This window comes from Fimicolochytrium jonesii (assembly GCF_025526975.1).
Source record: "Fimicolochytrium jonesii strain JEL569 chromosome Unknown EV422scaffold_7, whole genome shotgun sequence".
Lineage (NCBI taxonomy): Eukaryota > Fungi > Chytridiomycota > Chytridiomycetes > Spizellomycetales > Powellomycetaceae > Fimicolochytrium > Fimicolochytrium jonesii.
The window spans coordinates 626,452-651,375 of NW_026515674.1; the positions used below are offsets into that span (position 1 = coordinate 626,452).

Sequence of the window (24,924 nt, forward strand, 5' to 3'; positions counted from 1 at the left end):
CTGCTTGTTGGTTTTCCCTGTACGGAAGTCCAGCAGAACCAGCTCTTTATCGGCTATATCGACCGGAGTCCAAACGGCACGCATAGTCTCCTAGTAGTCTCAGAGCAGCGGGCTATTGATTGCTGAGGAATGTCCTACCCAAGGCAACAAGTTCCTGCCTCTACTTTCCAGCCGGGCAACGACGCCACAGGAACCTCCTTCGCACAACTTCCTCTCGATGACCTCTTTCCCGCAGAATTCGATCCTTTGCTCCTCTACCCACCTTATCAAGAGAGCGCCATTCCCTATGGCGGGTACCAACCCAGCTTCGGTGGGGTTCACGACCCCACCAACGGTGTAATACACCAGCCGCCGACCCCAGAAAGGTCGCCCGCATTCATGTATTCGCGCATGCCCGACATTGCCTTAGCACCTACGATGATGAGTTATCCACCAACGCATGCTCAACCGTATTTGGTGTGGCTGCCTCCACCGGCGCACTACCAGCATGTGCCTTACCCACGCGCGGGTCCGGGATGGGCTGCGGCGGGTGGATGGAGAATGGTGCCGCGGTTCCCGCAGCACCAGCTTGCGTTTTTGAGGCCGGATTATGGTGGCCGGCCGCATGGTGTCGGCCCGCAATCGGGAGATGGAGCCGTGGCAGGGATCAGTCTACTGCATCGGGGGATGAATGGGTTTGACGGAGGGATTCGAGAGATGTCGCCTGTTGGGTATGATGCATTCCAAGGGCAGGCGTTGCGGGCGCAGGCAGGAGCAATGGTTCCTGTGGGATACATGGGGATGCACCCAGCGTATCCTGCCAGCTTTCATCAGCGCGTACCCGGGGATGCTTCCCTGAATCTCGATATCGACCACTTGGTGCAGCCTTCAAATTCGGGGCAGGAAGACCCCCAGCAGCTGCTAGACTACCTATCGCGACCGCAGCACAACAAAGCAGATCTGCCGTCCCCAGAATCGGAGAACCAGGCAGCGCTGGCAAATCCCATGTCTCCGGAAATGGACAACGAGATGCTCGAGATCCTCTCGGCCGTCTTGGGAGCTTCACCGACGAAGTCTCCCGAGACGGAGGACACTTTCTTTGGGGCGGACTTGTTGATAGGTCAAGCAGAAAGCTCGGTGGCCGAGCCTGAGATCTCGTCCTTTGCGGCGGAGTTGTCGATGGGCCAAGTAGAACGTTCGGTGGCCGAGACTGAGACCCCGTTCGCTGCGACGGAGTCGTTCATACGCGAAGCAGAAACTTCGGCGAGTCAATCCGGCGGAGCAGCACCGAATGAGGATCAGACCGACGGTTCCGAGGAAGAACAGGGTGACACCTCCACAGGCGTCTCAGACACGGACGACACCGTGGATGAGATGTTGATTTACGCAGGCGTCTCTGACCTGCACGAGAACCTGAACAACCTGGACGACCTGTTCGCAGACCCTTCAGGAGCAGAAGAGGACATCGACCACGCATCAATCGGCGTCTCAGAAGCGCCCGAAAACAGCTCATCCAAACCGATCTCCAATTGGCATCAGAAGGAATATGGCAACGCCGAACTCCAAGTTCTCAAAAAGATGAAGGGTAAAACCAAAGCCGCGCTGGCGCAGATAATCAGGCAGGACCCGGACCCCGAAGACCACTCCGTCTGGAAAAAGAAGCTCCCAACATCCATCGGAGAGGTTCAGATGGTATACGTCGAGACGGGCGATCGATGCATCGACACGCTCAGCCGGGTTATGAGGCACGGCGAGAAGCACGCGGTGGATATACTCTCGGCTGCGTTGAACAGTTTGAAGTTTGATCTGGATAAGATGGGGATGGAGGAACGGAGGGTTGGGTTTGAGAGGTGGGATGCGATTTATGGGGGACAGTATTGGCGCCTGGTTGAGACGTATGAGGGTGATGATGAGGACGGCGGTGGTGATTCGTCCCGCAAGAAACCGAGATTGCAGAACCAGCCACCCTCCACAACCCAATCGGCGCATCCGTCCCCGCACAACAACTCCCACCGCGCACAAACTCGACATCCCGTCTCACACGCCTTATCCTCCCAGCACCAGCGCCCGAAAGCAACGCGCGCACAGCCCAAGACGTACTTCGACTTCGAGGGGTACCTCGCCAAAATGGCAAATGACCTGTTGTTCAAGGCCCCATTTACGCAGGCGTAAACATCGGCACTGGATCTGGAGGACGAGGAGAAATGACCCTCGTCCATGTTGTTGACGAGGTCGGGAAGTCTCGGAAAACCTGGCTTTAAGGTGAAGAATGAATGCGTCCCTTACCCCGCTCCCCCTTCCCGCCCGGCCGCCCCCCCCCCCCCCCCCCCCCCCACTCCAATATACCGGTGATAACCTGTATGGTGGGCATGCCGACCGGTACTTACTCCGGTGGTAGTAAGGTTGATCGGTTACCACCACATGGACACCTACATGTATACGTATCCGGACGATACCGACGTAGTAATATGTATTACTAACCTATACGGTATCGTACCAATAATCCTATATGCCATCCCAATGTCTATAGGATGGCATACCGGGACCCATACAGAATGGGTAGCACTATTTACCAAGGTTACTATATATGCATATACCGTCCATATTACTATGTTTATCGTACCGTACTACCCAATTGTATACATCAAATCAGGTATATCATGTGATATTTATATGTGTGATGTAAGCATACCTAGTAATACATCAGTGCCGGGGAACATAACAAGATAACCGTTAGTTTGCAATGAAGTAAACGAACCAAAGAAGAAACATAATTAAGGAAACGGCGGCCCTTCAAGCGGTCCTGTCGAACGGATGTTCAGGTCAAAATGTAACCAAAGCTCGAGCTTATGTTACCATGAGGGAAATATCATCTTTATCGACGTGGGGCCCTCGTCACCTTCATCGTTTTGGATATCATTTGCGGGCGAAGTATGGAGGACAACCGTGCTTGTAAATATTAGACTTTCAATGCCCGTCATACTCATAGGAACAGATAGCAGGACTTAATAGGATGATGCGACTCCTATTACCTACGAGCGTGATTCTAAGGACTAGGTTGTTCAGAACGGCCATCCATTCCAGCACAAGAACGTCGGTCCGGCACGCGAGGCACCATTACAAGACGAATCGGGGGCGCAGTCCTTTCCGGGGTCGGTGGTTGGAGGTTTTGGGCTTGGCAGCATCTATGAACGCTGGATGCTTTCCTAACGCCCGGGAAAATCGTGTCGCTGGGGAGGAGCCTAAGATGACTCGTGATTGGAACGCTTTCCACATTCATGATCTCCTCTTATGGAAAACACGTATCAGTGCTGTGCATGCATTTTCGGTATACCACGGGCAGTGCTCACCGAACACTCTTTCCACCTCAATTGGTGCGACGAATCGTTTCTCAATTGCCAAGTTCTCCGCCACCTGCAAATAGAGTGCGACAGGCTGGCAACAGGACCTGAGTTAGTGCATCACCCTCGGCCAAGGAGCGACGGCAATGAGCACCAGATTCACCTGCGTACCTTCATCATATTATCCTCTCTGGCGGCAAACCACAAAATCCCTCCCAAGTTCTTAAACTCCCATGCCGCGCCTGACTCCGGCTGGTTCAATGGAGACGGCATGGCAGCCACCGTACTGGGAATCTTTAAATGATAGTGCAATAGGTGATTGACCTCATGGGCTAGCGTGATCCAAGCAAAGACTTGCTGAGATTTGTTGATGGGCGCTTGGAAGTACTACGAAAAAAGGGCAGGATTCAGCACTTCCATTCTCACATGCGAACATTCCACACCAAAGAGGCTCTGAAGCAACGACATCAGGTGTCGGCTGGAAACTATCCATTGCACAAGGTGCTCTTGTCATGGCCGCAATGAACTGTCCATTTGCTCGTCTCAATCCCGGTCTCTGTGCACTCCTCCCGTACCTGGTCGTTGACAAAAATGGTCATCGGATCAATCCTGGGGTCAAAAAAGCCTGCGCTATCATCCATTTCCCAGTCGGGTAGGTGGGAATAGAACGGTTCGTAGGCCTCACGAAAGGCAGTCGGGTTGGTGAAGTATATACCTATGCGGTTGCTGGAGAAAACGGACGCAATGACATTGTGGCTTTTGCCCACGGTAAGCCGAGCTGTCCAGGCGGGGACGTCAAGGAGACGGTTGATGGAGTCGAAGGCCTGGACGATGCGCGGGTCAATGCCATTAGAAGATACGACGGTGAAGTTCGGAGCCATTGGGATCGGCGGCTCGGCGGGTAGTGAGAAGACGAAGTATGCAGTGCAGGACCGATATGGGAATGAGGACTGGAGAAAGGAGGGGCTGAGGTTTGATTTGTGTGCGATTACGGTAAAAGTTTCACTAGGAAAATACCGTTCAATGTGACCAGTTCTGTCCGAAACGCGGCATGTCCGAATCATGGTTGCTCTCGTTTCCCAACTTTCCCGAGCCTGGGTCTCACCCATTTTCCCAGTCTGCGCTTTGCAATTGAATTGAACTTGTCCCGCCCCAAGCCGCAAATTACCGTGACCTCCAGATCTCGAGGAAAAAAGAACAGCCTCCGGCCTCTGCTTCCTCTAATTCTGCTCCACTGCGACTGTGGAGAAGCAGTCTCCCCGACGACTAGTCTTGCCTTTTCCCACGCGTCGGATCACGAGATGTCCACCATGTCTACTCGAGCGGCCAACAGCCGGCCAAACTCCAGCATCGGTTCCCACCGGGACGTGCAGGAGACGAATATAGCTGTCGTAGTCCGTGTCCGGTAATTTGAAACTGGACTGTTTAGCTACGTTCCGTTCTATCCCCGCTTATGCAAACGGGACTACTCCACAGCCCAAGAAATCAGAAGGAGATTAGGGAGAACAGTCCAGTAGTCATAACGACCAACGGCTCGCGAGGGAAAGAGCTGATCGTAAAATCAACACTGGGAGACTCGACGACGAAGACGTACAGCTTCGATAGAGTCTTTGGGCCGGAAGCGGACCAGGAAATGGTGTTCAACGACGTGCTGGCGCCGATGTTGAAGGAGGTGCGGAGGGGTCGCGGTGTTTGGAAGAGGAGCTGCCGTTTTGCTAAGAGGGCGAGTTTCGATAGGTTTTGATGGGATATAATTGCACGATCTTCGCTTACGGTGAGTTCGGAGTTTCGGGTGATGGGGTTTCCCTTTGACGCGTGGCTAACTTTCTCTGATTTTCAGGTCAGGTATGAGGTCGGCAAATTGCTTGTTGCAAATTCGATTTTGAGGGCTGATTGGACGTGTTCGGCTTGTAGACTGGAACGGGGAAAACCTACACGATGGAAGGCGACCTCACGACGGTCAAAGGGGAACATGCCGGAATAATCCCACGCACGCTGCATCAGCTGTTCACTACTCTGGAAGCGGGAGATAATGCTGAGTACTCTGTCCGCGTCTCGGTATAACCATCGAAGACTGTAATCTTGACCGTGAACGAGAGATTGCGGAGACTAAGGGACATATTTTCAGTTCACGGAGTTGTACAACGAAGAGCTCAAAGATCTCCTCTCGCCGGACGAAGACTCCCGCAAACTCCGGATATTCGATGATTACGCCAAGAAAGGGTCTATCGTCATCCAAAATCTGGAAGAGACGCCGGTGAAATGCGCGGACGATGTCATTGCAGTGCTGCAGAAAGGATCGAATAGGAAGCAAATCGCTGCGACGAAGATGAACGAAGTTTCGAGGTACGTTTTTGATTCCGGGAAAGGTTTGGGAAGGTTAGAAGGCTGACCTCGGGTGTAGTCGATCGCACTCGATTTTCTGCATTACGGTCAACACGAAGGAGACGACGCCAGAAGGAGAGGAATTATTGAGGGTAGGCGGTGCGTCACTTTTGGGAGATTGGAGCACATTGGTGCTAACGCCGGATCGAAAGGTGGGGAAACTGAACTTGGTGGATCTGGCTGGATCCGAGAATATTGGGCGGTCCGGAGCGGAGAACAGAAGAGCCAAGGAAGCGGGCATGATCAACCAAGTGCGTAGCTTTTCTTTTGCCGTGGAGCTGTGAAGAACGGCGTGGGGCTGAAGCGTGTCTCCCGTAGAGTCTATTGACGTTGGGCAGGGTGATCAACGCCCTCTTGGATCGAAATCTGCACATTCCGTATCGGGAGAGTAAATTGACGCGGATTTTGCAGGATTCCCTCGGTAAGTTCGTTTGCTCCTTCGGATTAGTCCAACATTTCGCCTAACCCTTTCTTTCCAGGTGGAACTACGAAAACGTGCATCATCGCTGCAGGTACGTCCCTTGCCCGCACAATTCGACTGCAGTCTGGGAGAGGACGACGACATTGACATATCTCTCAGTCTCACCTGCCAGATGCAACATAGAGGAAACTCTCTCGACAGTGGATTACGCGCACAGAGCAAAGAATATCAGAAATAAACCGGAAGTTAATCAGAAGATGACCAAAAGAGCTTTGCTGAAAGACTACGAGGTGGAGATCCAGCGTTTGCGGACGTTGATCGAGGTGAGTGACGTTCGTGACCATTATATTACACAAGTAGGAAGCTGACCTCTTCCCTTCCGTCATAGGCAGCGCATAAGAAAGACGGTGTTTTCATGCCCAAGGAGGTGAGTACAGTGATATCGTCGGTCATTCAGGTTGTGCGTTCGCTGAATTCCAGTGTATCGTAGATGTATGACAGTATGATGGCGGATACGAGCGGGAGCAAGGAAGAAGCCGAGGCTCTTTCCAAAGCAATCAAAGCCGCAGAGGAGAAATACTTGCAGCTGAACACCCAGCACAACAAGAATATGGAACTGCTATGTAAAACGAAGGAAGAGCGAGACGATTTCATGGTAGATCCTAATCCCCTGAGGCTCCGGAATGATTTTTCGCGGTGATTAACACTCTTGCAGGCGGAATCCGCGTCCAAAGCTCAACAGCTTGAGGAAACATTCCAGCGCCTGAAAGACCTCGAGAATAGCTTGAACGAGCAGAAGCTTCTGACTGGGTAGGTGACATCGATGCTGGGAGTAGGGACGGTCAATGACGCTGACAGGCCCCAACAGGGCACATGCCGCGAGTGAAAGAAAGTTAGATCGGCTCGCCGCCGGCCTAGTGGTGACGCTGAAGTCCAGCATATCTGATGTGGAGGGTCTGCATGATAAGATTGGTAAACCTCACGCTCGTGCTCCAAATTCCTCACTACATAGACTATCTTCTAAGTGAAACTCAACAGGACGGAAGACGGCGCGGGAAACGGAGAACCGGCGAATTTTCGGAGAGTTCCAGTCCGGTCTTCTCGATCAGATGCAAACTATCGACTCGCAGATAGGGAACCTCACGTCTGCATCGACCAATTTCTGCCGAGAAATGGAGGGGACGATATCTCGGGGGTCAGAGACCCTGCTGAAGGTACCGCTTTTGGAACTTGACTTTATATGCAACTCAAATGCCGAACCTCAACATTTTGGTACGAATAAAGGACCTGACCTGCGAAATCGAAAATATCGGCGGGCATCTGGTAGACGCCGCACAACGAAGCCAAAACTTCCTGACCCAGAGTAATACGCACGATCAAGACATTGGGCAGCAACTAGAGCATGTTTCTACCATTGTGCGAGAACTTCGGGCCTCGCTTTCGGAAAGCCAGAAGCGGTACCAGGAGACGAATACCAGCCTTTTTGGGAGTCATAAGGATCTGGTTCTGCAGCATCAGAAACAGGTATTATTTTGCGGATGTGTACTCGAGCGCAATTGACTGGAAGTTGACGGTCATGCGCAGATGCAAGAATGGAGCCTTGCTCTGAAGGAAAGCGTGAGTAACGTCAACAAATCCGTAATGGCGTTCATTGAAGACGAACGATCGACAGCGGAAGCCGTTCACGTGGAGAATGATCGTCAGCTTAGGCGTGAGGTAAGTCATCGTAGCAATTTTTTCGAGCGCTCCATTGTGGAGTTATCTTAGGGTTCGTGGATTGATGGTCATAAACGATGCACAGATCGAGAAGCTGCGAGAACAAAATCTGCTTCTTCAACAGCAACTGGCAACCAACAAGCAAAAGTCAGACGCAGGAGCTGAAGCGCTCTTGGCGGGCATCGCAAGCTTAGTGGCAAACTATCGCAGTCAATGTGACGACGGCTTCACAGCGATTGGGCAACTGTCGAGTGATGTCACCGAAACCCACGCTGCCCAATTGTCTTCACTGGTTGACCACAATGCTGCTGCATCTGCTGAAGCGAGAAGCTCCAGGGAACAGTTCTCCGCTCGGTTCACTCGAGATACGGATAAGTTGACGGAGGAGATCCAGACAGAAGTGCAGGTAACTCAAATTGTTCCGAAAATCCTATGCAATACAGGACCTCAACCGAAACGTCATAGGGCTTGGAAGTGACGGTGCAAGGCTTTGTCGAGCAGTGTGGTATCATTGAGAATGCGGTGCAGGAAAGCATAGGGAGCACAGGGACAGCCATTACCACGGGTTTGGACCAGATTGTGCAGGGCCACGCAACGGGTATGAGCCCTGCGACTGTTCCCAGACCAAGATTACTGGCTGCAGGAATGCTGACCTTTGCTGTAGGCAAGCAATTGCTCACACAACGGAGCGAGAAGACCAGGGAGATGGTGATGGATCTGCAATCGAGCACTTCAGACTCGTTCGATGCGGTGCAGAAGGGGTTATCCACCGTACGAAAGACGGCGAAGAATGAGCATCAGTCTTGGACGCAAATGGTATGAGTTCCTGTTGTGGACAGCGCGCTGTATTGTGTGAAATCTGACTCGACGAAAATCTTCCGCAGCTTACGAGACAATCAGGCGTCATCAACGACCATCGCGGAAACCTTGGTTCGCACATCAAGCGGGCGCGGGACGAAATTGAATGCAATAAGCTAGTGGAGGACCAGCCAACGGGCCAAACACCGCAGAAGAAGGCATTCCGGTAAGCTTTTGCTTCAGTCTTCCCCACTGTTCCAGTGAGTCCTTCCTCTCACCTTGTCTGGGTGGTAAATCCTTCATAGCTACGCAACATCATGGCAAATAACGCGTAACCACGACGAGATCTTGCGAGAGTACCGCCAAAATGGGCGCATGGTCAGCCCGACCTTTACCGCCCGCTCCTTCGAAGACGCGTTGGTGGATGCGCCTATCGACGAGAACGAGGAAAACTTCCTTCCTTCCGCCGCCGAAGATGACCGGGCGACCGACCCATTCAGCGACGGGAAACGCGGCGACGGCCCTCCTATCGGAGTCGGCACACCGCGGGGCGCGAGCAAGCTGCCAATGATGATGAAATTAAGGCAGAATAGTAGGAAGGCTTCCGAGAGCCCCGTACCGTTCCGGGGGTTGGAAAGTGGGCAATGACATGACATGGGATGCTTTTGGTGGAGCGACGGCTTGCGATACGTCAGACGTTCGGAAAGGGGACTTCCCTGTATAATTAGAGGACCATCGTGTAAAATGTGTTCGAGGGTATCTATTAATGTTGGACAATAGGACTTTCCCAAGAAGGGACCTATGCAAGATGCGCTCGCAGCAGGAAGCTATGCGAAGGAACAACACATGAAGACTACGTACTGTATATTCAATGATTCGCATTACTCCACCCCAATCTTTCCGGCACTACCAAACTTAAAGATTTTTCCAAACCGGAAATCCGTTTTCTTTAGCGCTTGCGTGATGTCTGCCACGGCAACATTCTGATAAAGAAACACAGTGTCAGTGAAGGCCATCAATCGAGAAGCAAGAACAGTGCCGTCGTCCCTTACCGCAGCTTCTTTCATGCCCAATTTCCCTAATGACGGCCGTTTTTCGTTCTTCCCGGCCCCAAGTTCCGCTAAACACCACAACTCCACCACCCCACTCGGCCCCAGCTGCTGCATATCACCAGTGCACGCAACAACTTCGTCCGAGACGCCCGCCCACACGTCAGGTGTCCCGGCTATCATCCAACGGTCACACTCGTCGAGATTCCGTCGGGATTTCGTGATGCTGAACGTGAGCGTATGCCGTTTCTCTAGAGCATTTAGATAGGGTCTGAATTGTGGGCATCGTCTGATCAGATTGCAAAGTTCCGCGATAGGCGTGTGGTGCGGCCCTTGCGTAAGCGTTATGTAGGCTTGTGGTGGCTCGGTGGCGGCACGGTGGCCTGGGAGGTCGTCCGGGAAGACCAGCAGCTCAACGTATACTACGGTTGGTGTTGGCGGTGGATGGATAGTATTTGACGAAATGCTGGTTGCGTGAGGCAATGAGGTCCGTCGAGGCTGGGGTTCGGATGCGAATCCTGCTGGCGGCGGGGTAGGCAATGAGGATTTGTGGGCGGACCGGCGTGACCGTGGTCGCTCGGTAGATGGCGGCATCTGCGACGATGGAGGCCTCGGTAATGGCTGGACGGCGCGACCCTCAGGAGGTCTTTGATCGCTTTGCTTTGCCGCTTCCGGAGCTCGATATGCCGGGGTGGAATTATATCTTGAGGTATCTTCGTTAGTTGCGATCATGTTTGTGCATGGGATGATGGGTAAGCCAGCGAATGCGCAAACATAGGAGCCTAACTGCTGGGTCATTTGTTCTGGGAGCACCATGTGAGGGATCTTCGTTCCTCTTTCCAAATGTCGGAGTTGTTGTCGGATCTTGTTTGCCGTGCGAGGTGAGATCGTCGAGAGCAGGAGTCACGAATTTGAATTCAGTGACGAAAGTGCGTAGCCCTGCTCTTCACTGCCCCTCTTCTCTCGAACAGGGGATGTCTTCTAATCATGGACTTCCTCTTCCTATTGCAAGTGTATTTTAGTTTAGCGCATTCCTAAAACGGAAGGCTAGAACGGTTTGGCGGTAAAAGGTGTGTGTTCTCAGAATGGAGCCTGTCAAACAAAGAGAAAGCGACAGCGCGAATAGCAATGACATAGAGAGCATAGGGATCCACCAAACAGAAAAACACGGTGCTCTGAGTCTTTTTGCATGTGGGGCGGCGATGAGGAATCTCTTTCCCAAGTGAACAGTCGTGCTCTCCGGATCTATGGATTCTCTCTTGAAGAGCACCGCCAACGAGGAAAAAAACACAGCAATCCGTCACTCAACGGCTTCTGGCCTGGTAGCCATAATCTGATCTCTTACTGAGAGGAAAATATCAATAGACTGTTGACTACCTCAATATCTAGGAGACCTGCGGACAACTGCTGAGCACTTTCACCACCGAACACTTACGAAGATGCTTCCGATCTTCAGGCCTCGTGTCGCCCTGCGCCGCGGCGTAAGTGCCTGCACATCCACCAGGCCATCGTCCACTCAGGGTTTCTCCAATAGGAGGTCCACCTCAACTACTCTTTCCGAGACTGTCTCCCTTCGCGCGAAGAACTCCACGCGAGCGTGCACCGCCGCGGCTTTTATCACCTCTCGAAGCCTAATACCTATCGGTCGTCGATACCTCGACTCAACAAAGGCAGCTGGTTCGATAACACCGGCTTATACTCGCAGCAAGCACACAACAGTCTCTCCCGCATTTGCAGCTCAATTCCGATCATTTTCCGCCCCTTCGTCCGTTCCAAAACCCCCATCCGCTGGAGATGCCGAGTTCCTAGACTCTCGGGCACGCGAGGTCATCCACGCGGACGAAAATGCGCATCCATCCACTGCCGCTCGTCTGAAACAGGATGCCCGATATCTCCTACAGCTTTACGGCCGACCGGATGTTATATTTACCCACGGAAAGGGTTGTTATTTATACGACCAGGCCGGGCGAAGTTTCTTGGATCTCGCAGGGGGAATCGCGGTGAATGCGTTGGGGCACGCGGATAAGGAGATCACCTCAGTGATTGCGGATCAGGCTGGAAAGCTCATACATCTCAGCAACTTATATCATAACGAATACGCTGGGCCATTTGCGAAGGCAATTATCGAGTCCTTACCGAAAGTGTCCGAGGGAGGGTTGGCACAGCCGGGATCCAAGGTGTTCTTCTGCAATTCTGGAACGGAGGCAAATGAAGGTGAGTTTGTTCTCGAGTGAAAGTCGGAAAATTTGCGAAACTAATCATCCGGACTCCTGTAAACTCAGCTGCATTGAAATTTGGGCGAAAGTTCGGTCGACAAAATCTAAAGGCTGGTGAGGTACACACCAAATCCACCATCGTATCATTTACCAACGCATTCCATGGCCGCTCTATGGGGTCGCTTTCCGCAACACCATCAATCAAATATCAAACGCCATTCATGCCTCTGATTCCGTCATTCGTTCATGCGCCACTGAACGATATTGAGAAGGCGAAACAGATCATAGACGATAATGTTTGCGCCGTCATTGTGGAACCTGTTCAAGGGGAGGGTGGAATCAACCTCAGTTCGAAAGAGTTTCTGCAAGTGCTAAGGAAGCGTTGTGATGAAGTAAACGCGGTCTTGATTTTTGATGAGATCCAGGTGGGTCATTCTCAGTTTTTGCTTTCCAAACCTCCCATTTTTCAGTCCTAACCGAGCGAAAATAGTGCGGATTGGGCCGGACAGGATCCCTGTTCGCTTATGAGCAATTCGACATTGCACCAGACATACTCACCATGGCGAAACCACTTGCGAACGGAATCCCCATCGGTGCCGTCATTGTGAGCCCTGAAGTCGCCAAACACATTCACCCAGGCGACCACGGCACAACCTTTGGCGGGTCCCCATTCGCCACACGGGTCGGCCACACTGTTTACAACCGAATCAACAACCCGTCCTTCCTCGCCCACGTTCGCGAAATGGGCGAATACCTCCGACGACAATGTGAGGAACTCGCAAGTAGTTCTCCTCTCATCTCCGAAGTTCGTGGAGCAGGTCTCATGGTTGGCCTGCAGATGCGGGCGTCCGTTGATCCCAACCTGTTTGTTGACATGGCTCGTGAGCAAGGAGTGCTGGTTATCAGCGCTGGAAACAACACCGTGCGTCTCGTGCCGCCACTGATCATCACCAAAAAGGAGATCGATGAGGCCGTGAGGGTCTTTGAGGATGTCATTACGGATATGGAGAGTTATATCGCCTCTGGGAAAGATCTCAAAGGATGACGGAGAGGATTATGCGTCTTGCTACCCGTCGTCTTCACGAGCCCGTCTGTGGGTCTCGCCGTCTCACTTCCCGCTTTGCGCGTAGTTTCTGTAGTTTTGGTAGGTCAGAGCAGGATGGGGGATTTTGACGCTCTTGTATCGTTCGTATGTTCTCTCGGCTTGCCCGCTTGATCACCGAGGGAAACTCCTTAAGGAATCATAACATTCTTTCTCGCTGTCCCTGTGTACCATTCAGAATCGACAGACTAAGGCGGACCGTTCCGGTGATCGGAATCGGTCATGACGCGATCCTGCGCCCACCCAATAGTACCTGTTGTCCGCATTTGTCCGCTATGGATGTTGTCTAGCGGGTAACTGAGCGGGTAATGGGTTTTGCGGATTCCTATCGACGTGACGACGAGTTCCAGTTCGGCTCCCGTGTTGAAAACCCGAGGGTGTGGCCCAGGTGTGGCCCTCACCACCGTTAAGAGGACTATCACTGATCAGAGTTTACAGGCCAGCAGGCTCCTGGCAACTCCAACTCAGACTACAAGTCGAAGAAACCATCTGGCCGACCAGCTAAGTATCAGCCTTCCGAGGATGACTTGGAGCGTTTTCGCAGCTTAGCCCTTGCAAGCAGCGAGACACGAGCCAAATCACTCACAGTTCTTACAACTGAATTCACAGAACTCACAGGTGTCAATCAGACTTATTTAAGCCTGCGCGGAATGGGTGGACAAGCGTTGGCGTGTCAAATAAGTGCCAGGAGTTGCTTTGGCAGGAAGGGTCGTAGGGATTCGCTCGCTAATGAGTCGTCGTCCTGCAGGCTGTTCTGCGGTAATGCACTGGAAAGGAATCGCAGCGAGGAATGGGTAACTGCATGTGCCTGCGTATGTCAAATGCGAGAGGGCGACAGAGGAGACGAGGACGCTGCTGCATGCATAGCGAGTTCATGATGGCTCCAAGTCCGACGCTCGAAGACGCTCGAATTGTGCATACAAGTTGCTTTGCGAGTCAAGATTATTGCTTTGAGCGGTGTCATCCCAATTTACGTACCAACGGCACATGCACACACTGTAACGGAACTGTTGACACGATGAAACTGTTATTTATCGGGTTTTGCCTCTTCCATCCTGAAAGAGGCTGACCAAACCGCACTCGTCACCACTTCGGCTCTGGACATCACGGCGCAATCTCGGACTCCCATCGACCTATAACTCAAGCTGAAAGATATATTAGGCACACGAGCTTCCAAACTAATGGTGTGTTCCAGTTTCAACGGGCCCTCTCCACACTATCAAGAGGTTCAGCACCACATGCCGCTTGACTTCCGGGCAATGACGATTTGAAACGGGGATGTATGAGCTAACCGAACTGCCTCGTTTTCACACGCCAGTCGTTTTTTGGGAACGGAACGAATGCAACCGCTGGTGGCAGCAAAGCCGAGCAGCGAGAGAAAGCCAAGCAGTTTATCTCTTTCACGAACGCCAGGTACTTTTTCGTGAAACCTCAATTCTCCGTCCCACTTTGCATGCGGAGAAGCTAAAACCAAACTCATCTCTTCTCTCGGCTAGTGAAAAATCCGCACAAAAGTACCTAAGAGATAATAGTGAGTTGTCACTGCATAATTCCAGCCAGGGTCGCACGCACGCCGTCATATTTTCGGGGGTCTTATTCACTCAGCCACCCACGACCGATGTAGGTTGGAACATTGAAGTCGCGGTAAATAGCTACTTTGCGACGGATGGGGCGAAAAGTGCGCGGCCGGGGTCGAACGTAGATCCGAGGAGATTGGCGGCGTTGTTTGATAAGTATAAGGGTGAGTGCGGTCTTTGGGTGGTATGAGGAGCAGGCTCAGTGGTGCGGTAGGGACCATGGGGTCCGGTCTCTCAGCAAGCGGACTGATCCTCTTTCTGATTAGATCCAGAAGAAGACGCAATCCTGCTCGAGGGGACGGAAGAGTTGTGCGGTATGTCGGAAACCTTCTGTGATTCTGCACATCCGTCAAACTCACATCCTCCCCTCCTCTAGGAGATCTCAACATCGACCCAACGGATGTAGTAACACTCGTCCTGGCATGGCATCTACAATGCCCACATATGTGCGAATTCCGGAGGGCGGGATGGCTAAGCGGGTGGACGAGTCTAGGGTACGCGAAACAGCATTTGCGGCCAACCGCTGCTCGTTCCACGTATGATGGGAATGTGACGTCGGATGTTATTGCAGATGCGATACGATTGAGTCCATGCGGGAAAGTGTGGCGACCATGCGGGCCGAACTGGAAGATCCGGGTACATTCAAGGACGTGTATCAGTTCACATTTGCCTTCGCGAGAGGGGAGGGACAGAAGAGTTTAGGTGTGTACAGGGGATGGGTTGCGTCGGATGTCTGCGTACGTCGAACGTAAGGGCCAGCGAATGTTGATTCCTGCGTCCGCGCAACCCTCTCTTGCAGGACTGGATACGGCGGTAGCATTCTGGGAACTGTTGTTGCACGACAATTTTCCACAGCTGCCATTGTGGATACAGTTCCTGCGGGTATGTTGTGGAGGATTCGCCGACTTTGAGGGAGCCCCGCAAGAGGCAGCGCTGACGAAGCCGTATTTATGCAGGAAAAGCACAACAAGGCGATCAGCAAGGATACGTGGAATCTCGTACGTACTGTTTTTGTGATGGGTTCTACACTGAGGGGTGCATATGCTAACGTTCAGGCGTCTTTACCTCCACTACTCCCCACCAGCTGCTTGACTTCATAAGAACGATCGACGAGAACTTTAGTAATCACGATGCGGAGAGCGCATGGCCAGTGCTGATTGATTCGTTCGTCGATTACGCGAGGGAGAAAAAGGTAGCCCCTGACGCCGGGGGAAACCCCGGGTAAAAGAGCGAAAAATCAAAGGGAAGGGCAATGAGGGGACGGGCGTTTTTGACATCTAATACGGTGAACTATAAGCAAATCCACGCCCCTTCCAAAACTCTTTTCATTACTATTCAAAGTACACTACTATCTACACCTGCACCTTCTTCACAATCTCGATCTTGAGGGCTTCAGCTGCTTTCCGGCCTTCCATCATGGCTTTCAGTTGCTCGACTTTGCCTCTTAGTGTCTCGATTTGGTCCTTCACGTCGCCGCGGACGTAGCCAACTCGACGCCAGGAGCTTCGGACTAGTTTGACGTTGTGCCGGAATTGGCCAAGTTCGACGCCCAGGCCAGCTAGATCTTGGGTCAGGCCTTTCATCTCCGAATTGCATTCCTGGGAGAATCAAATCAATATTTGCGACGATGAGCACACGCAAATCGTGCGTAGCGGGCATGCGAATACTCGCTAACTCACATCATAAACGACCAAATCCTGCTTCAACTGCCTCTTCTGAGCCTTGCTCAAGCAATCGGCGCAGAATAGATCCAGTATCGGCGGTGCGATCTTTTCACTCTGTTGGTCTACATCCCGCTTCTGTATGGAAAGGACCCTCCTCACTTGCTCAACCTCGGACTTTGTCTTCTTCGCCAGCTGGCTGGTGTTGACCGCATCGACCTGTAACCGGCCCAACATATCGTCCGTACTCTTCAACGAATCGTCGAACGTATCTTCCAGATCTTTCAGCGACTTCCGGCCAAGGAGAGTAGCGTCCAAGGCGCGTTCAATTCTCTCAAACTGGTCGACCATATCCCGAAGCGCGTATTCGGCGTCACCTTTGAGCTCGATGAGGGCGTCGACGGTGCCTTCGAGGGCGTGTGAAGCTGCGCGGAGTCCGTCGGCGACTTTGACTCGGTCGGTGAAGTTTGTGTGGTAGAGGACGGCCCATTGGAGGCTATGCAGGTTGGTGGACCGCAACGCGAGGGATTTGGGCTCGGGCAGGCCGTGGGTTCGGATGACCAGCTGGTTGCGAACGAACCAAGTGTGTCGTTAGACACGCACGTTTATGATACCTTGCCGACAAGCCGGCATTTAGTCCTTTACCTGTTGCCCTTGGTCCACCGTCTCGTAAGTAGATTTTGTGATCAACTCCACGGTATCTTGTAGGTTCTGCTGTTCCTCAGCAGCAAGCGTAGCACACAACTTTGGGGATAGATAGGCACCTCCATGCCTGCACCATGAGCGCGTGGTATCAGTCCGCCCACATGCCAAAGCCAATGGCGGGAGCTTATCGATCCAGACGGAGTCGCATGCAGGTATGAGTGACCCAAACATTCGCATTGGAGTTCCAAACAGTAGCACGGCGATATAGCTTGCTCATGGAATCAATGTGCTAGTCAGACTTCCACATTTTGTAGACGCTTTCCTGGCCTTTTACTCACCCGACGACGGCAGCGGCGATGATATATGGCACAAACGCACTGAGCGTCCCCAATGCCACTTGCAGCGCAACGGAGAACACAGGTCCCAAGATTCCCCTCACTATTCCGAAGACTTTGCCGAGTGTGCCCTCAACTAAGCCAAAGAACCCTGTCACTTGGCGATAGGTGGCGTCGGACTTCATGCGTTTGTCTCCCCGGCCGCTCGCACTCTTATGTGGAGCGTTTGATGGGTCGGGTAGGTCATCGAAGGAGTCCTCGCTGCGATCAGCGAGGGGAAAGAATGCTTAGCCGGTGAACAGGGAAAGACCATTGACGTTTAGTGTGTTACCTCTCTGCGGCGATCGGGGTGCTTTTCCGGGGAGAGCGCTGGACACCTTCTGGTCTGTGGGCCTTTCTCCTTTGCTTTGCTTCTTTGAGCGAGAACTGTGTTGGCATGTTGGCAATGGTGAAGTGAAAGATGAAAGGAAGAAAGGAGTGATGCTTTTACAGTACAGCGATTCTCACTGACCTCACTGATGACAATACAGTACAGTATGGCGATGACATCGTTTCCGTACACGCGCCAAGCTTCATGTGGCTGTGTCGTCCATAACAAGTCCTCGTCTTCACAGGTCTCGTTTCCGTCGACTATCGCAAAGAGATCCAAGGTTCTGAAAGTTTTCACCGACGAGGACTCGACCTCGGACTCGGACGAGGGCAAGGATGTGGTGGAAAATGAGCGTGTGTACCCGTACAGTACTTGCTCGGCATAACGGCCGTAGTTGAAGTTGAAGTGATACAAGTGATCATTGGCGAACCGATTTGTATAGCCCCGCATTGTGGCTAACCCTAGCCTCAGCAGATAGAGATATGGCAGGCGTTTACTGAGCCTCTAGGGGTGCAGTGTAATAGGACCTTGCAAAAACATCACGGAAGATTCTCTGGGAGGTTGTTGGGCTGGATGCTGGGCTGGATGGTATGGGACGCGTTAGCGGCTGTGTATTTCATGTCGCTGTCCGAACCTCCCTCATGCCGCCGAGAAATGTCATGTTCGGAATGTGGAAACACACAGCACGCCGGAGGGGGAGCTTCCCGCAAGCACACGCAAACAGCCACTTGCGCTTATCCTTAGAGCCACTTTCGTTTTCAGTCTCGGTTGAAGTGGGGAGGACGCAAAGTGGAAAGGGCTGGCTGAGCGGGATCACCAAGTCAACGACACACTGCCACTAGTCGCGTCGGAATCTTATCCGGACGAACGGCCTTCTCCCAGCAATATTTGTAGGACGTGGCAGACTGAGCGAAGAGAAGGGCGGTCATGACCCAAAACACAGCAGGCGGTCCGGAAGTCCGGCGGCAATCCCGTCTCTCGACATCCCAACCACGGACGAGTATCATTTCACGCGGGAACAGAGAAAACCAGAACACCGACGTTCAGAACCCCGACTCGACGATACGGCGGACGTCCAATGTTGCGCCCGATGCAAGGATCGGAACAGGGGCCAGATCGAAAGATCCTGGTGTAGATGAGCCCAATTCAACTCGGACCACAAGGACATCGATGACTGCACAAATCTACGCGACAGGCTCCGAACGACCTTCGAAGGTAGTCAGTCGTCAGCCGTCCCGCGCATCCATTATTGAGGACACAGAGGTATGCGCTTGCTTTCTCTATGGGCAAGCAGATTAGACGATCCAACCGCTTGCCACGCAGGGTATTTCCCGATATAGCACCCGAGGAGCATCTCATCTAGACGCATCAAATGTGACATCTTCCAGAACAGACGGCTCAACCTTCGTTCGAACACCTCTCAACACGAACAATCACGATTCATTTATGAGTTCAGCGAAGCCTGGAAAGACCGACGGAGGTATCTGGACCAGCGGCTCTTGCCGATCGCCAGAAGATATGCCGTTTCTGACGACTTAATTCCGTAGACAGAGGTCGCCAGGAGGCCACCAAACAGCCATTATCGGCTTCTACTGCATCTTACAAGTCCTCATTGGAGGTACAGGTCGCTTGCCTTTCTTTATGCTTGCCTGAAGCTGATGAGGATCGGTTTTTGTTACAGCCGTTAGGTAGCCTGTCGAGCATTGAGCAAGAAAGGTTGATCATCAACGACCTCCTTTACATCCTGATGGTACGTCTCTGACCAAATCAACTGAACCGTTCATGAGGCTGAACCCAGTTCAGGGGATAGATGGGTTGTATATCCCTCGCCGTCGAAAGTATTTGGAGAAGGAAAAAGGTGACCGAGAACGTCGAGAAACCATTGAATTTACGCTGGATCCCACAATGGGTATGTTCAGATCATGCCTCCAATGGTTAGTCGACGAAAAAATTGACATACCGGTCTCTCCTCAGATCCATCTTTGGCGGAACTGGTGAAGCGGATGCTGCCGATAGCTGTATACCTTCACAAGATTGACAACTACATCGAAACTCAAACGAGATTCCGCAGCGGACGCGTGCAGCACGCTCTGGCGGCCACAACGAGGGCATTACTCAAGGTATGTCTGTCGTCCGTTTTGCGCTAACAACGAAAGACGCTGATGGTTCGGTGTAGAACTACTTCATGCTGATAGCACAACTAGAAAACCAGACACTGGGCACGCCAGATTTTGGTTTGCAACAGCTCTGGTTCTATATCCACCCATCGCTACTGAGCATGTCGGCAATCGCGTCTTTGATTGATGCGCTGTTAGATGCTGAGACGAAGAGCATTCAGGCACATCGGAAAAGCGCAAAGAGCGCCGCCGCGAAGGTGGGGGCGTCCAGTGCGGCGAACAGCTATATTGACGAGAGCAATCTGGAAGGACTGAGTCCAGGTGGTGGGCTCATCCTCAGTGTGATTTGTGATCGCTTACTTTCATTTAGCGGGTATGATGAGAAACATGGAGTTTTGTCCGTGACCCTCTTTTGACCTCTAAGTACCGCAGGGATCCCGTCATGAAAAGGCTCTATGGACAGCTACTCTCAGCGGCAGCAGTGCCCTACAACATCATGCTCTCCAAATGGATCCACTCCGGCTTCATCATAGATCCGCACGCCGAGTTCATGGTCCGCGAGATCCTATCATTCGATTCGGAACAACTCCGGCAGGCGTACAGCGACGTCTATTGGGAAGCCCGCTACGAGCTGCGGGCGGATCATGTACCCACATTCTTTTCAACCTATCAGAATCGGATCTTTCTCGCTGGCAAATACCTGAATGTGTTGCGAGAATGTAAGGTGAATGTGTCTGAGGTTGACGATCCGGAGGCGATGTCGCGCGCAATCATATCTGGCGGGTCATCGACAGCCCTATCGCCGATGGGAGACATTGTCGAGGTCATTGGCGCTGAGAGACTGATCAACGACATCGAGAACGCCTATGCGTATGCAAATCGCGATTTCTTGAAGCTGCTGTGGAAGGACTGCAGTCTTCTAGACAGACTCCGATCAGTAAAGCACTATTTCCTCTTGGACAAGTCCGATTTTTTTGTCCACTTTTTGGATGTCTCGCACGAACACTTGCTCAAGCCCGCGAAAGACGTTGGCATCGAGCAAGTGAAGTTGCTACTCGAACTAGTTCTGCGCGATCCTGCAGCGGGTCATGGACTCAACACCTTCAAGGAGGACGTAGAAGTGCAACTTTGCCCGAAACTGTTCATTCCGCGCCTTGCGCAGATCAGCAAGGGGGCTCTGGAGATTCCCAAGTCCTTTGGCAAGCGGAAAGCTCGGTCTGGGAGACCCGCTGTGGATTATATGAATGACTTGGATCTTAGGTTCCAGGCGAGCATCTATCCGGGAGTCGATGGCACTCAGACTGGTGAGCCGAAGTGATTGAACCAGCCTCTCCTGTGGGCTCAAGCTGATGCTGATCCCGGTGCGTGATTGTCGTTCTTCTTCAGGTCTTGAAGCGCTCCAATTACAATACTGCGTGCCATTCCCCACCTCGCTCATCATCACGAAGAGAACCCTCGAAAAATATCAAGTGCTCTTCCGACACCTGTTCCATTGCAAGTACGTCGAACGGCAACTGGCCGACGCCTGGCGTGATGAAGCCAAGACGAAACTATACAACCGAAGCAGGCGGTTCCGAAAGCAAAAGTCCCAAATGCTTTTGGAAGATGTGGGGGAGGAAGATGCAGACGTTGAGAGAGAGGCGATGTTTATGGCGAGGATTTGCGCTTTGAGGACAAAGATGTTGCATTTGATGCAGCAGTACTTGTACCATGTCTGTTATGAGGTTATAGAGCCGTTGTGGAATAGATTTGAAGAGCAAATCCAGAAGGTATGCCCCGTTTTGTGGAATGGATACGGTTTACGGCGAAAATCCAACGGTCTGATACCATCCCTTTTGATCACAGGTGGACACTGTTGAGGAAGTGCAAAGCGTTCAAACAGAGTTCCAAGACCGGCTGTTCAAGGAGTGTATGCTATGGGATTACGAGATGCTGAAGGTTTGGGTCCTTGCCTCAACAACATCAAGACTTGTGAGTTCCGCAACTAACAACTTCATTGTTAGGGCTTCCGAATTCTGCTCATGATCTGCATGGACTTCAGCCACTTCTCCCACTCTTATTGTCATTACAAGACTCTCAATCCCTCCGGCGACACATACACTTCATCTTCCATGCCAGCAGGCATGAGCCACGATAGCCATCCCTCCGCATTCCCGGAACAAGCGCACATCTCCGACTCCTATGTCTCCGCAGTCCTCAACCCAGCAGAAGCCGACCGCGTCCTGTCCAATTTCGAGGTTTCCTTCCTGCATCACATGCGACGACTGATCGACACGCTGAAATACAACGGGGTGACGGAAACGGGCCTTTTCTCGGGTCTGGCGGCGCGGTTGGACTACAATCTCTTCTTTGCTAGGTTGCCACCGGATTTGTCGATGGTGGTGCAGGCTGGAGTCGGTTCTGCGGTCGGGTCGGCTGCATCGCTGGTAGGGGAGGGCGATGATGAGAAGTGGGCCGCAAGGGATGGACGAGTGCCAGAGGCTCTGATTCGATAATGGAATGAGATGCATTCAGATTGGGGTCACCTCAGTAAGATAGTACTTCCAAGGCACGGCGTCGATTCGCAGATAGCTCAGGGACCGATCATTGATGATTTGTATTTTGTACATGTTGCAACGCCCGGAGCGTCATATCTCCATTGCTTCATTGTCATCCTTCTATGTCGATGCCGCGAAACTCCCTCAGTGGTTCTCAGAGACTGGTTTCTTTTCGCCAGCGACCCCGTGAACTGGGGCTGGCAGACTTGCATGTTCGTGGACAAGAAGTACAAAGCAGCGTTGTGGGTTCAGTTGTAATTATGGTAACCACGCGGACGTTTCCATTCTGGGTCGCCTTCAATTCCTCAGCATTCATCCATTGTCCCTGGGCATCGACATGCAGCTTACTGCACTTAAGATTCACCCAATTTGAACTCCATTCCGTCACAGGGTCACTGCCTGAGGACCCGCAATATGGAGTGCCCTTTGCCCAAAATGCCCACGGTATATATTGAGGGAGGTATGACCCACTCCTTTTCCGTTCAAAAAGAGCGGCATCACCAGCAGTGAAGTCTAACGCCTCGGCAACTTATAACCTCACAACTGTCGCCTTATAGCACGAGCATGGCGGGCATAGCAGATGGCGATACTTCAGCGCCTCCTGCTTCGGGCGACAGGTATGATGACACCACCAGTGCCGACGATGCGAGACTTGTTATGTTAGCCGAAGCTGGCGTAAGTGATTTTTGTCTCCTGCTGGATATCTTACGAAGGCTCGTGAAAAGCTCATACCGTCATCTTCGGTTTGCCTCTAACTACGTCCACTTCTGACGTCGCTCGATTTGATGAAAACGCAGGCTGGATTGTCCATCATTTTGGGTTCAGCGGTGGTTGTGACCTTCTTACTGATCAGGAAATATCAGCCCGCTTTGGTATGTCATCTTAAATGGGAGCGGACATGTGATCTAAGTACGCAAGTCCAGCAGGAATGGAGTATCGTGTTCTCACGAGACGCCAGTGAATATGTACGCCATGGCATCGATGGCTCTCCTGCGAAGGGAAGCCATCCTCGCATCCGAGAACGGCGGTGCTCTCAGTCAGGAGTCATCTTCTAACCGACTCTCTCTCGTCACCGTGGTCTAGGCTTCCCGAGTGTCGCTGCGTTTGGCAGTCGTCGGCGTCTCATGCGACATCTGCTACGGGATCGCGTATCTCATCTCCTGCCTGCCGACAGGCCCATCAAAGCTCTGTGATTGGTCCATGTTTTTCACCGTTCTTTTCCTCCTCTGCTCGCTTTTCCTCACCGCCTCGATCGGCTTGAATCTCCTCCTCGTCTTCGTACTCAAAGTGCAAAAGGACCGTCACATCGAACGAACTTGCTACTTTGCATGCGGCGTTATGGCTGTCCTTGTGCCATCCATCGGACAGGGAATGGGTGTCTTTGGATGGGACGGGTCGGAATGCTGGTACGCGTACGATAAGGAAGTCGACCCAAGTTACGACAAGGTGTTTGCCTGGCAATGGGGAACGTACTACTTTTGGATTCTCTCCGTGTCGATCTTTTGCACGACCTGCCTAATCCTATTTGCTCTGGCCGCGCGGAATCCCCACAAGGCTCAAAAAAGCGATGCCGCCATTTTGTCATCGAAGGACGCTTCGGTGCAAAAGCAATTCGCTAAAACGGATAAATTGGTGCGTAAAGCGGTTGGCAGGATCAAGTGGTACTGCGTGGTGCCGCTGGTGGCCCATTTCTTCTCTTTCTTTTCGGACATGTATTATCGTGCGTACGGAATCAACGTCATGTGGGCCATGGATGTCGCCAATTTCATGAGTGCGGCTATGGTGAGTTGTCATCATTTGATTACAGTTACGGGGAAAGCGTGCAAGCACTGACGACCGACCTCATCTTGCGCCCAGGGAGCACTCAGTGCCACCATCTTCTTCACGCTTGATCCCTCCGTCGCACACGCGTTCAAGAAGCTTCGCACGTCCTTCTTCCAAGCCTATTACTTCCGATTTCACGTCCTCAGCGATGCCCCCGGCGGCCTGTCACGTTCAAATACCGCCCCTCGCACGCTTATCTCTACCGATCACAGCGTCACCCGATTACAATCAGTTTCAGGAGCACGGTTACACTTCGGCGGCTCGAAGAAAGGCTCCGACGAGGAAAACAACCCGGGCCCTTCCCCGGCGCCGCATGCCTTGACCACAACACCGACGCTCATCCTCCGCCACCCACTTCCCCACACCCTCCCCTGCTACCTCGCTCGTATCCTTGTCAGAGACACCGACCGCGCGAAGTACATCAAAATGCAGTTGGACGCGCGGAAACGTGCGTCGGCGAATATGCTTGGGCGGACTTCGGCTATGCCAACCTCGAGGCCGAGGGTGGGCCCGCCTGTGGAAGACAAGCACGCCGAATCGTCCACAGGCCTTACGTCGAGTTTCGCAGAGGTGAATGTGGCGGCTGGAGCGTTAGAGCATTTGTGATTGGACACACTGGCGGGGTTTGAATTTTTAATTACGGATTAGGGAACTCTCAGGTGGTGAAATGCGCTGCGCCGCTCGAGCTAGGACATAGAGAGAATTGATGCTGCGACCGGCTCTCCGAAGCGCAACAATATGAATTGAATTTAGACTTCTGCAAGGTCCTCGTTGCTGTGGGGTACTGGAGGATTCCCGTTTGCGACCTCTTCCGAGCAACCGACATTTGACGTGTTTCCCATAAACTTCGT

General features: G+C 52.4%; 9 protein-coding genes across 9 annotated transcripts; 6 read left to right on the forward strand and 3 right to left on the reverse strand.

Moving 5' to 3' along the window:
- Window positions 1-3: 3 nt before the first annotated feature.
- EV422DRAFT_524588 (uncharacterized protein) lies at window positions 4-2,299 on the forward strand. The gene has a single exon (XM_053069994.1). It carries the CDS (start codon window positions 130-132, stop codon window positions 2,149-2,151), a length of 2,022 nt encoding a protein of 673 aa, XP_052926895.1. The 5' UTR covers window positions 4-129; the 3' UTR covers window positions 2,152-2,299.
- Window positions 2,300-3,025: 726 nt separating this feature from the next.
- Window positions 3,026-4,201, reverse strand: EV422DRAFT_505391 (uncharacterized protein; the record flags this gene model as incomplete). Its single annotated transcript, XM_053068487.1, has 4 exons — window positions 3,026-3,267; window positions 3,330-3,393; window positions 3,492-3,707; window positions 3,848-4,201. The coding sequence occupies 4 exons, from the start codon at window positions 4,199-4,201 to the stop codon at window positions 3,026-3,028; spliced, it is 876 nt and encodes a 291-aa protein (XP_052926896.1).
- A 199-nt stretch (window positions 4,202-4,400) lies between these two features.
- On the forward strand, window positions 4,401-9,405 carry EV422DRAFT_405492 (P-loop containing nucleoside triphosphate hydrolase protein). Its single transcript, XM_053066983.1, has 23 exons — window positions 4,401-4,725; window positions 4,797-4,992; window positions 5,058-5,094; window positions 5,161-5,165; window positions 5,235-5,378; window positions 5,449-5,666; window positions 5,725-5,797; window positions 5,858-5,956; window positions 6,024-6,126; window positions 6,185-6,217; window positions 6,286-6,449; window positions 6,515-6,553; window positions 6,617-6,781; window positions 6,842-6,936; window positions 6,995-7,098; window positions 7,165-7,340; window positions 7,411-7,650; window positions 7,711-7,842; window positions 7,928-8,248; window positions 8,308-8,440; window positions 8,507-8,658; window positions 8,727-8,866; window positions 8,946-9,405. The coding sequence occupies exons 1-23, from the start codon at window positions 4,622-4,624 to the stop codon at window positions 9,286-9,288; spliced, it is 3,216 nt and encodes a 1,071-aa protein (XP_052926897.1). The 5' UTR covers window positions 4,401-4,621; the 3' UTR covers window positions 9,289-9,405.
- On the reverse strand, window positions 9,406-10,626 carry EV422DRAFT_405431 (uncharacterized protein). Its single transcript, XM_053066982.1, has one exon. The coding sequence runs from the start codon at window positions 10,503-10,505 to the stop codon at window positions 9,522-9,524; it is 984 nt and encodes a 327-aa protein (XP_052926898.1). The 5' UTR covers window positions 10,506-10,626; the 3' UTR covers window positions 9,406-9,521.
- Window positions 10,627-11,128: 502 nt separating this feature from the next.
- Window positions 11,129-12,950, forward strand: EV422DRAFT_494749 (pyridoxal phosphate-dependent transferase; the record flags this gene model as incomplete). Its single annotated transcript, XM_053067764.1, has 3 exons — window positions 11,129-11,903; window positions 11,972-12,330; window positions 12,396-12,950. 3 exons carry the CDS (start codon window positions 11,129-11,131, stop codon window positions 12,948-12,950), a joined length of 1,689 nt encoding a protein of 562 aa, XP_052926899.1.
- Window positions 12,951-13,941: 991 nt separating this feature from the next.
- Window positions 13,942-15,494, forward strand: EV422DRAFT_405415 (uncharacterized protein). The gene is made up of 6 exons (XM_053066981.1): window positions 13,942-14,191; window positions 14,326-14,420; window positions 14,504-14,538; window positions 14,647-14,748; window positions 14,851-14,898; window positions 14,961-15,494. Exons 1-6 carry the CDS (start codon window positions 14,189-14,191, stop codon window positions 15,284-15,286), a joined length of 609 nt encoding a protein of 202 aa, XP_052926900.1. The 5' UTR covers window positions 13,942-14,188; the 3' UTR covers window positions 15,287-15,494.
- A 442-nt stretch (window positions 15,495-15,936) lies between these two features.
- Window positions 15,937-17,663, reverse strand: EV422DRAFT_566269 (uncharacterized protein; the record flags this gene model as incomplete). The annotated part of the gene is made up of 5 exons (XM_053072412.1): window positions 15,937-16,182; window positions 16,264-16,809; window positions 16,891-17,017; window positions 17,229-17,486; window positions 17,557-17,663. 5 exons carry the CDS (start codon window positions 17,661-17,663, stop codon window positions 15,937-15,939), a joined length of 1,284 nt encoding a protein of 427 aa, XP_052926901.1.
- A 1,239-nt stretch (window positions 17,664-18,902) lies between these two features.
- Window positions 18,903-22,289, forward strand: EV422DRAFT_406155 (Spc98 family-domain-containing protein). The gene is made up of 10 exons (XM_053066987.1): window positions 18,903-19,075; window positions 19,143-19,213; window positions 19,277-19,345; window positions 19,399-19,504; window positions 19,570-19,715; window positions 19,772-20,085; window positions 20,145-21,016; window positions 21,099-21,481; window positions 21,558-21,650; window positions 21,716-22,289. The coding sequence occupies exons 1-10, from the start codon at window positions 19,042-19,044 to the stop codon at window positions 22,205-22,207; spliced, it is 2,580 nt and encodes an 859-aa protein (XP_052926902.1). The 5' UTR covers window positions 18,903-19,041; the 3' UTR covers window positions 22,208-22,289.
- A 580-nt stretch (window positions 22,290-22,869) lies between these two features.
- EV422DRAFT_405927 (uncharacterized protein) lies at window positions 22,870-24,889 on the forward strand. Its single transcript, XM_053066985.1, has 4 exons — window positions 22,870-23,121; window positions 23,333-24,031; window positions 24,107-24,643; window positions 24,722-24,889. The coding sequence occupies exons 1-4, from the start codon at window positions 23,035-23,037 to the stop codon at window positions 24,737-24,739; spliced, it is 1,341 nt and encodes a 446-aa protein (XP_052926903.1). The 5' UTR covers window positions 22,870-23,034; the 3' UTR covers window positions 24,740-24,889.
- The last annotated feature ends 35 nt before the right edge of the window (window positions 24,890-24,924 follow it).

Excerpts from the sequence above, each read along its gene's own strand:
- EV422DRAFT_405415 (XM_053066981.1), top strand. Across the intron at positions 14,421-14,503 it reads ATCTCTTTCACGAACGCCAG|TGAAAAATCCGCACAAAAGT; the intron begins GTACTTTTTCGT and ends TCTCTCGGCTAG. Across the intron at positions 14,899-14,960 it reads GGGGACGGAAGAGTTGTGCG|GAGATCTCAACATCGACCCA; the intron begins GTATGTCGGAAA and ends CCCCTCCTCTAG.
- EV422DRAFT_405927 (XM_053066985.1), top strand. The coding sequence starts at position 23,035 with ATGAAAACGCAGGCTGGATTGTCCATCATTTTGGGTTCAGCGGTGGTT. Across the intron at positions 23,122-23,332 it reads GGAAATATCAGCCCGCTTTG|GCTTCCCGAGTGTCGCTGCG; the intron begins GTATGTCATCTT and ends ACCGTGGTCTAG. Across the intron at positions 24,032-24,106 it reads ATTTCATGAGTGCGGCTATG|GGAGCACTCAGTGCCACCAT; the intron begins GTGAGTTGTCAT and ends TCTTGCGCCCAG.
- EV422DRAFT_405492 (XM_053066983.1), top strand. The coding sequence starts at position 4,622 with ATGTCCACCATGTCTACTCGAGCGGCCAACAGCCGGCCAAACTCCAGC. Across the intron at positions 6,218-6,285 it reads AACGTGCATCATCGCTGCAG|TCTCACCTGCCAGATGCAAC; the intron begins GTACGTCCCTTG and ends CATATCTCTCAG. Across the intron at positions 7,843-7,927 it reads ATCGTCAGCTTAGGCGTGAG|ATCGAGAAGCTGCGAGAACA; the intron begins GTAAGTCATCGT and ends AACGATGCACAG.
- EV422DRAFT_405431 (XM_053066982.1), bottom strand. The coding sequence starts at position 10,505 with ATGGTGCTCCCAGAACAAATGACCCAGCAGTTAGGCTCCTATGTTTGC.
- EV422DRAFT_524588 (XM_053069994.1), top strand. The coding sequence starts at position 130 with ATGTCCTACCCAAGGCAACAAGTTCCTGCCTCTACTTTCCAGCCGGGC.
- EV422DRAFT_406155 (XM_053066987.1), top strand. The coding sequence starts at position 19,042 with ATGAGTTCAGCGAAGCCTGGAAAGACCGACGGAG. Across the intron at positions 19,076-19,142 it reads GCCTGGAAAGACCGACGGAG|ACAGAGGTCGCCAGGAGGCC; the intron begins GTATCTGGACCA and ends TTAATTCCGTAG. Across the intron at positions 19,716-19,771 it reads CAACGAGGGCATTACTCAAG|AACTACTTCATGCTGATAGC; the intron begins GTATGTCTGTCG and ends GGTTCGGTGTAG.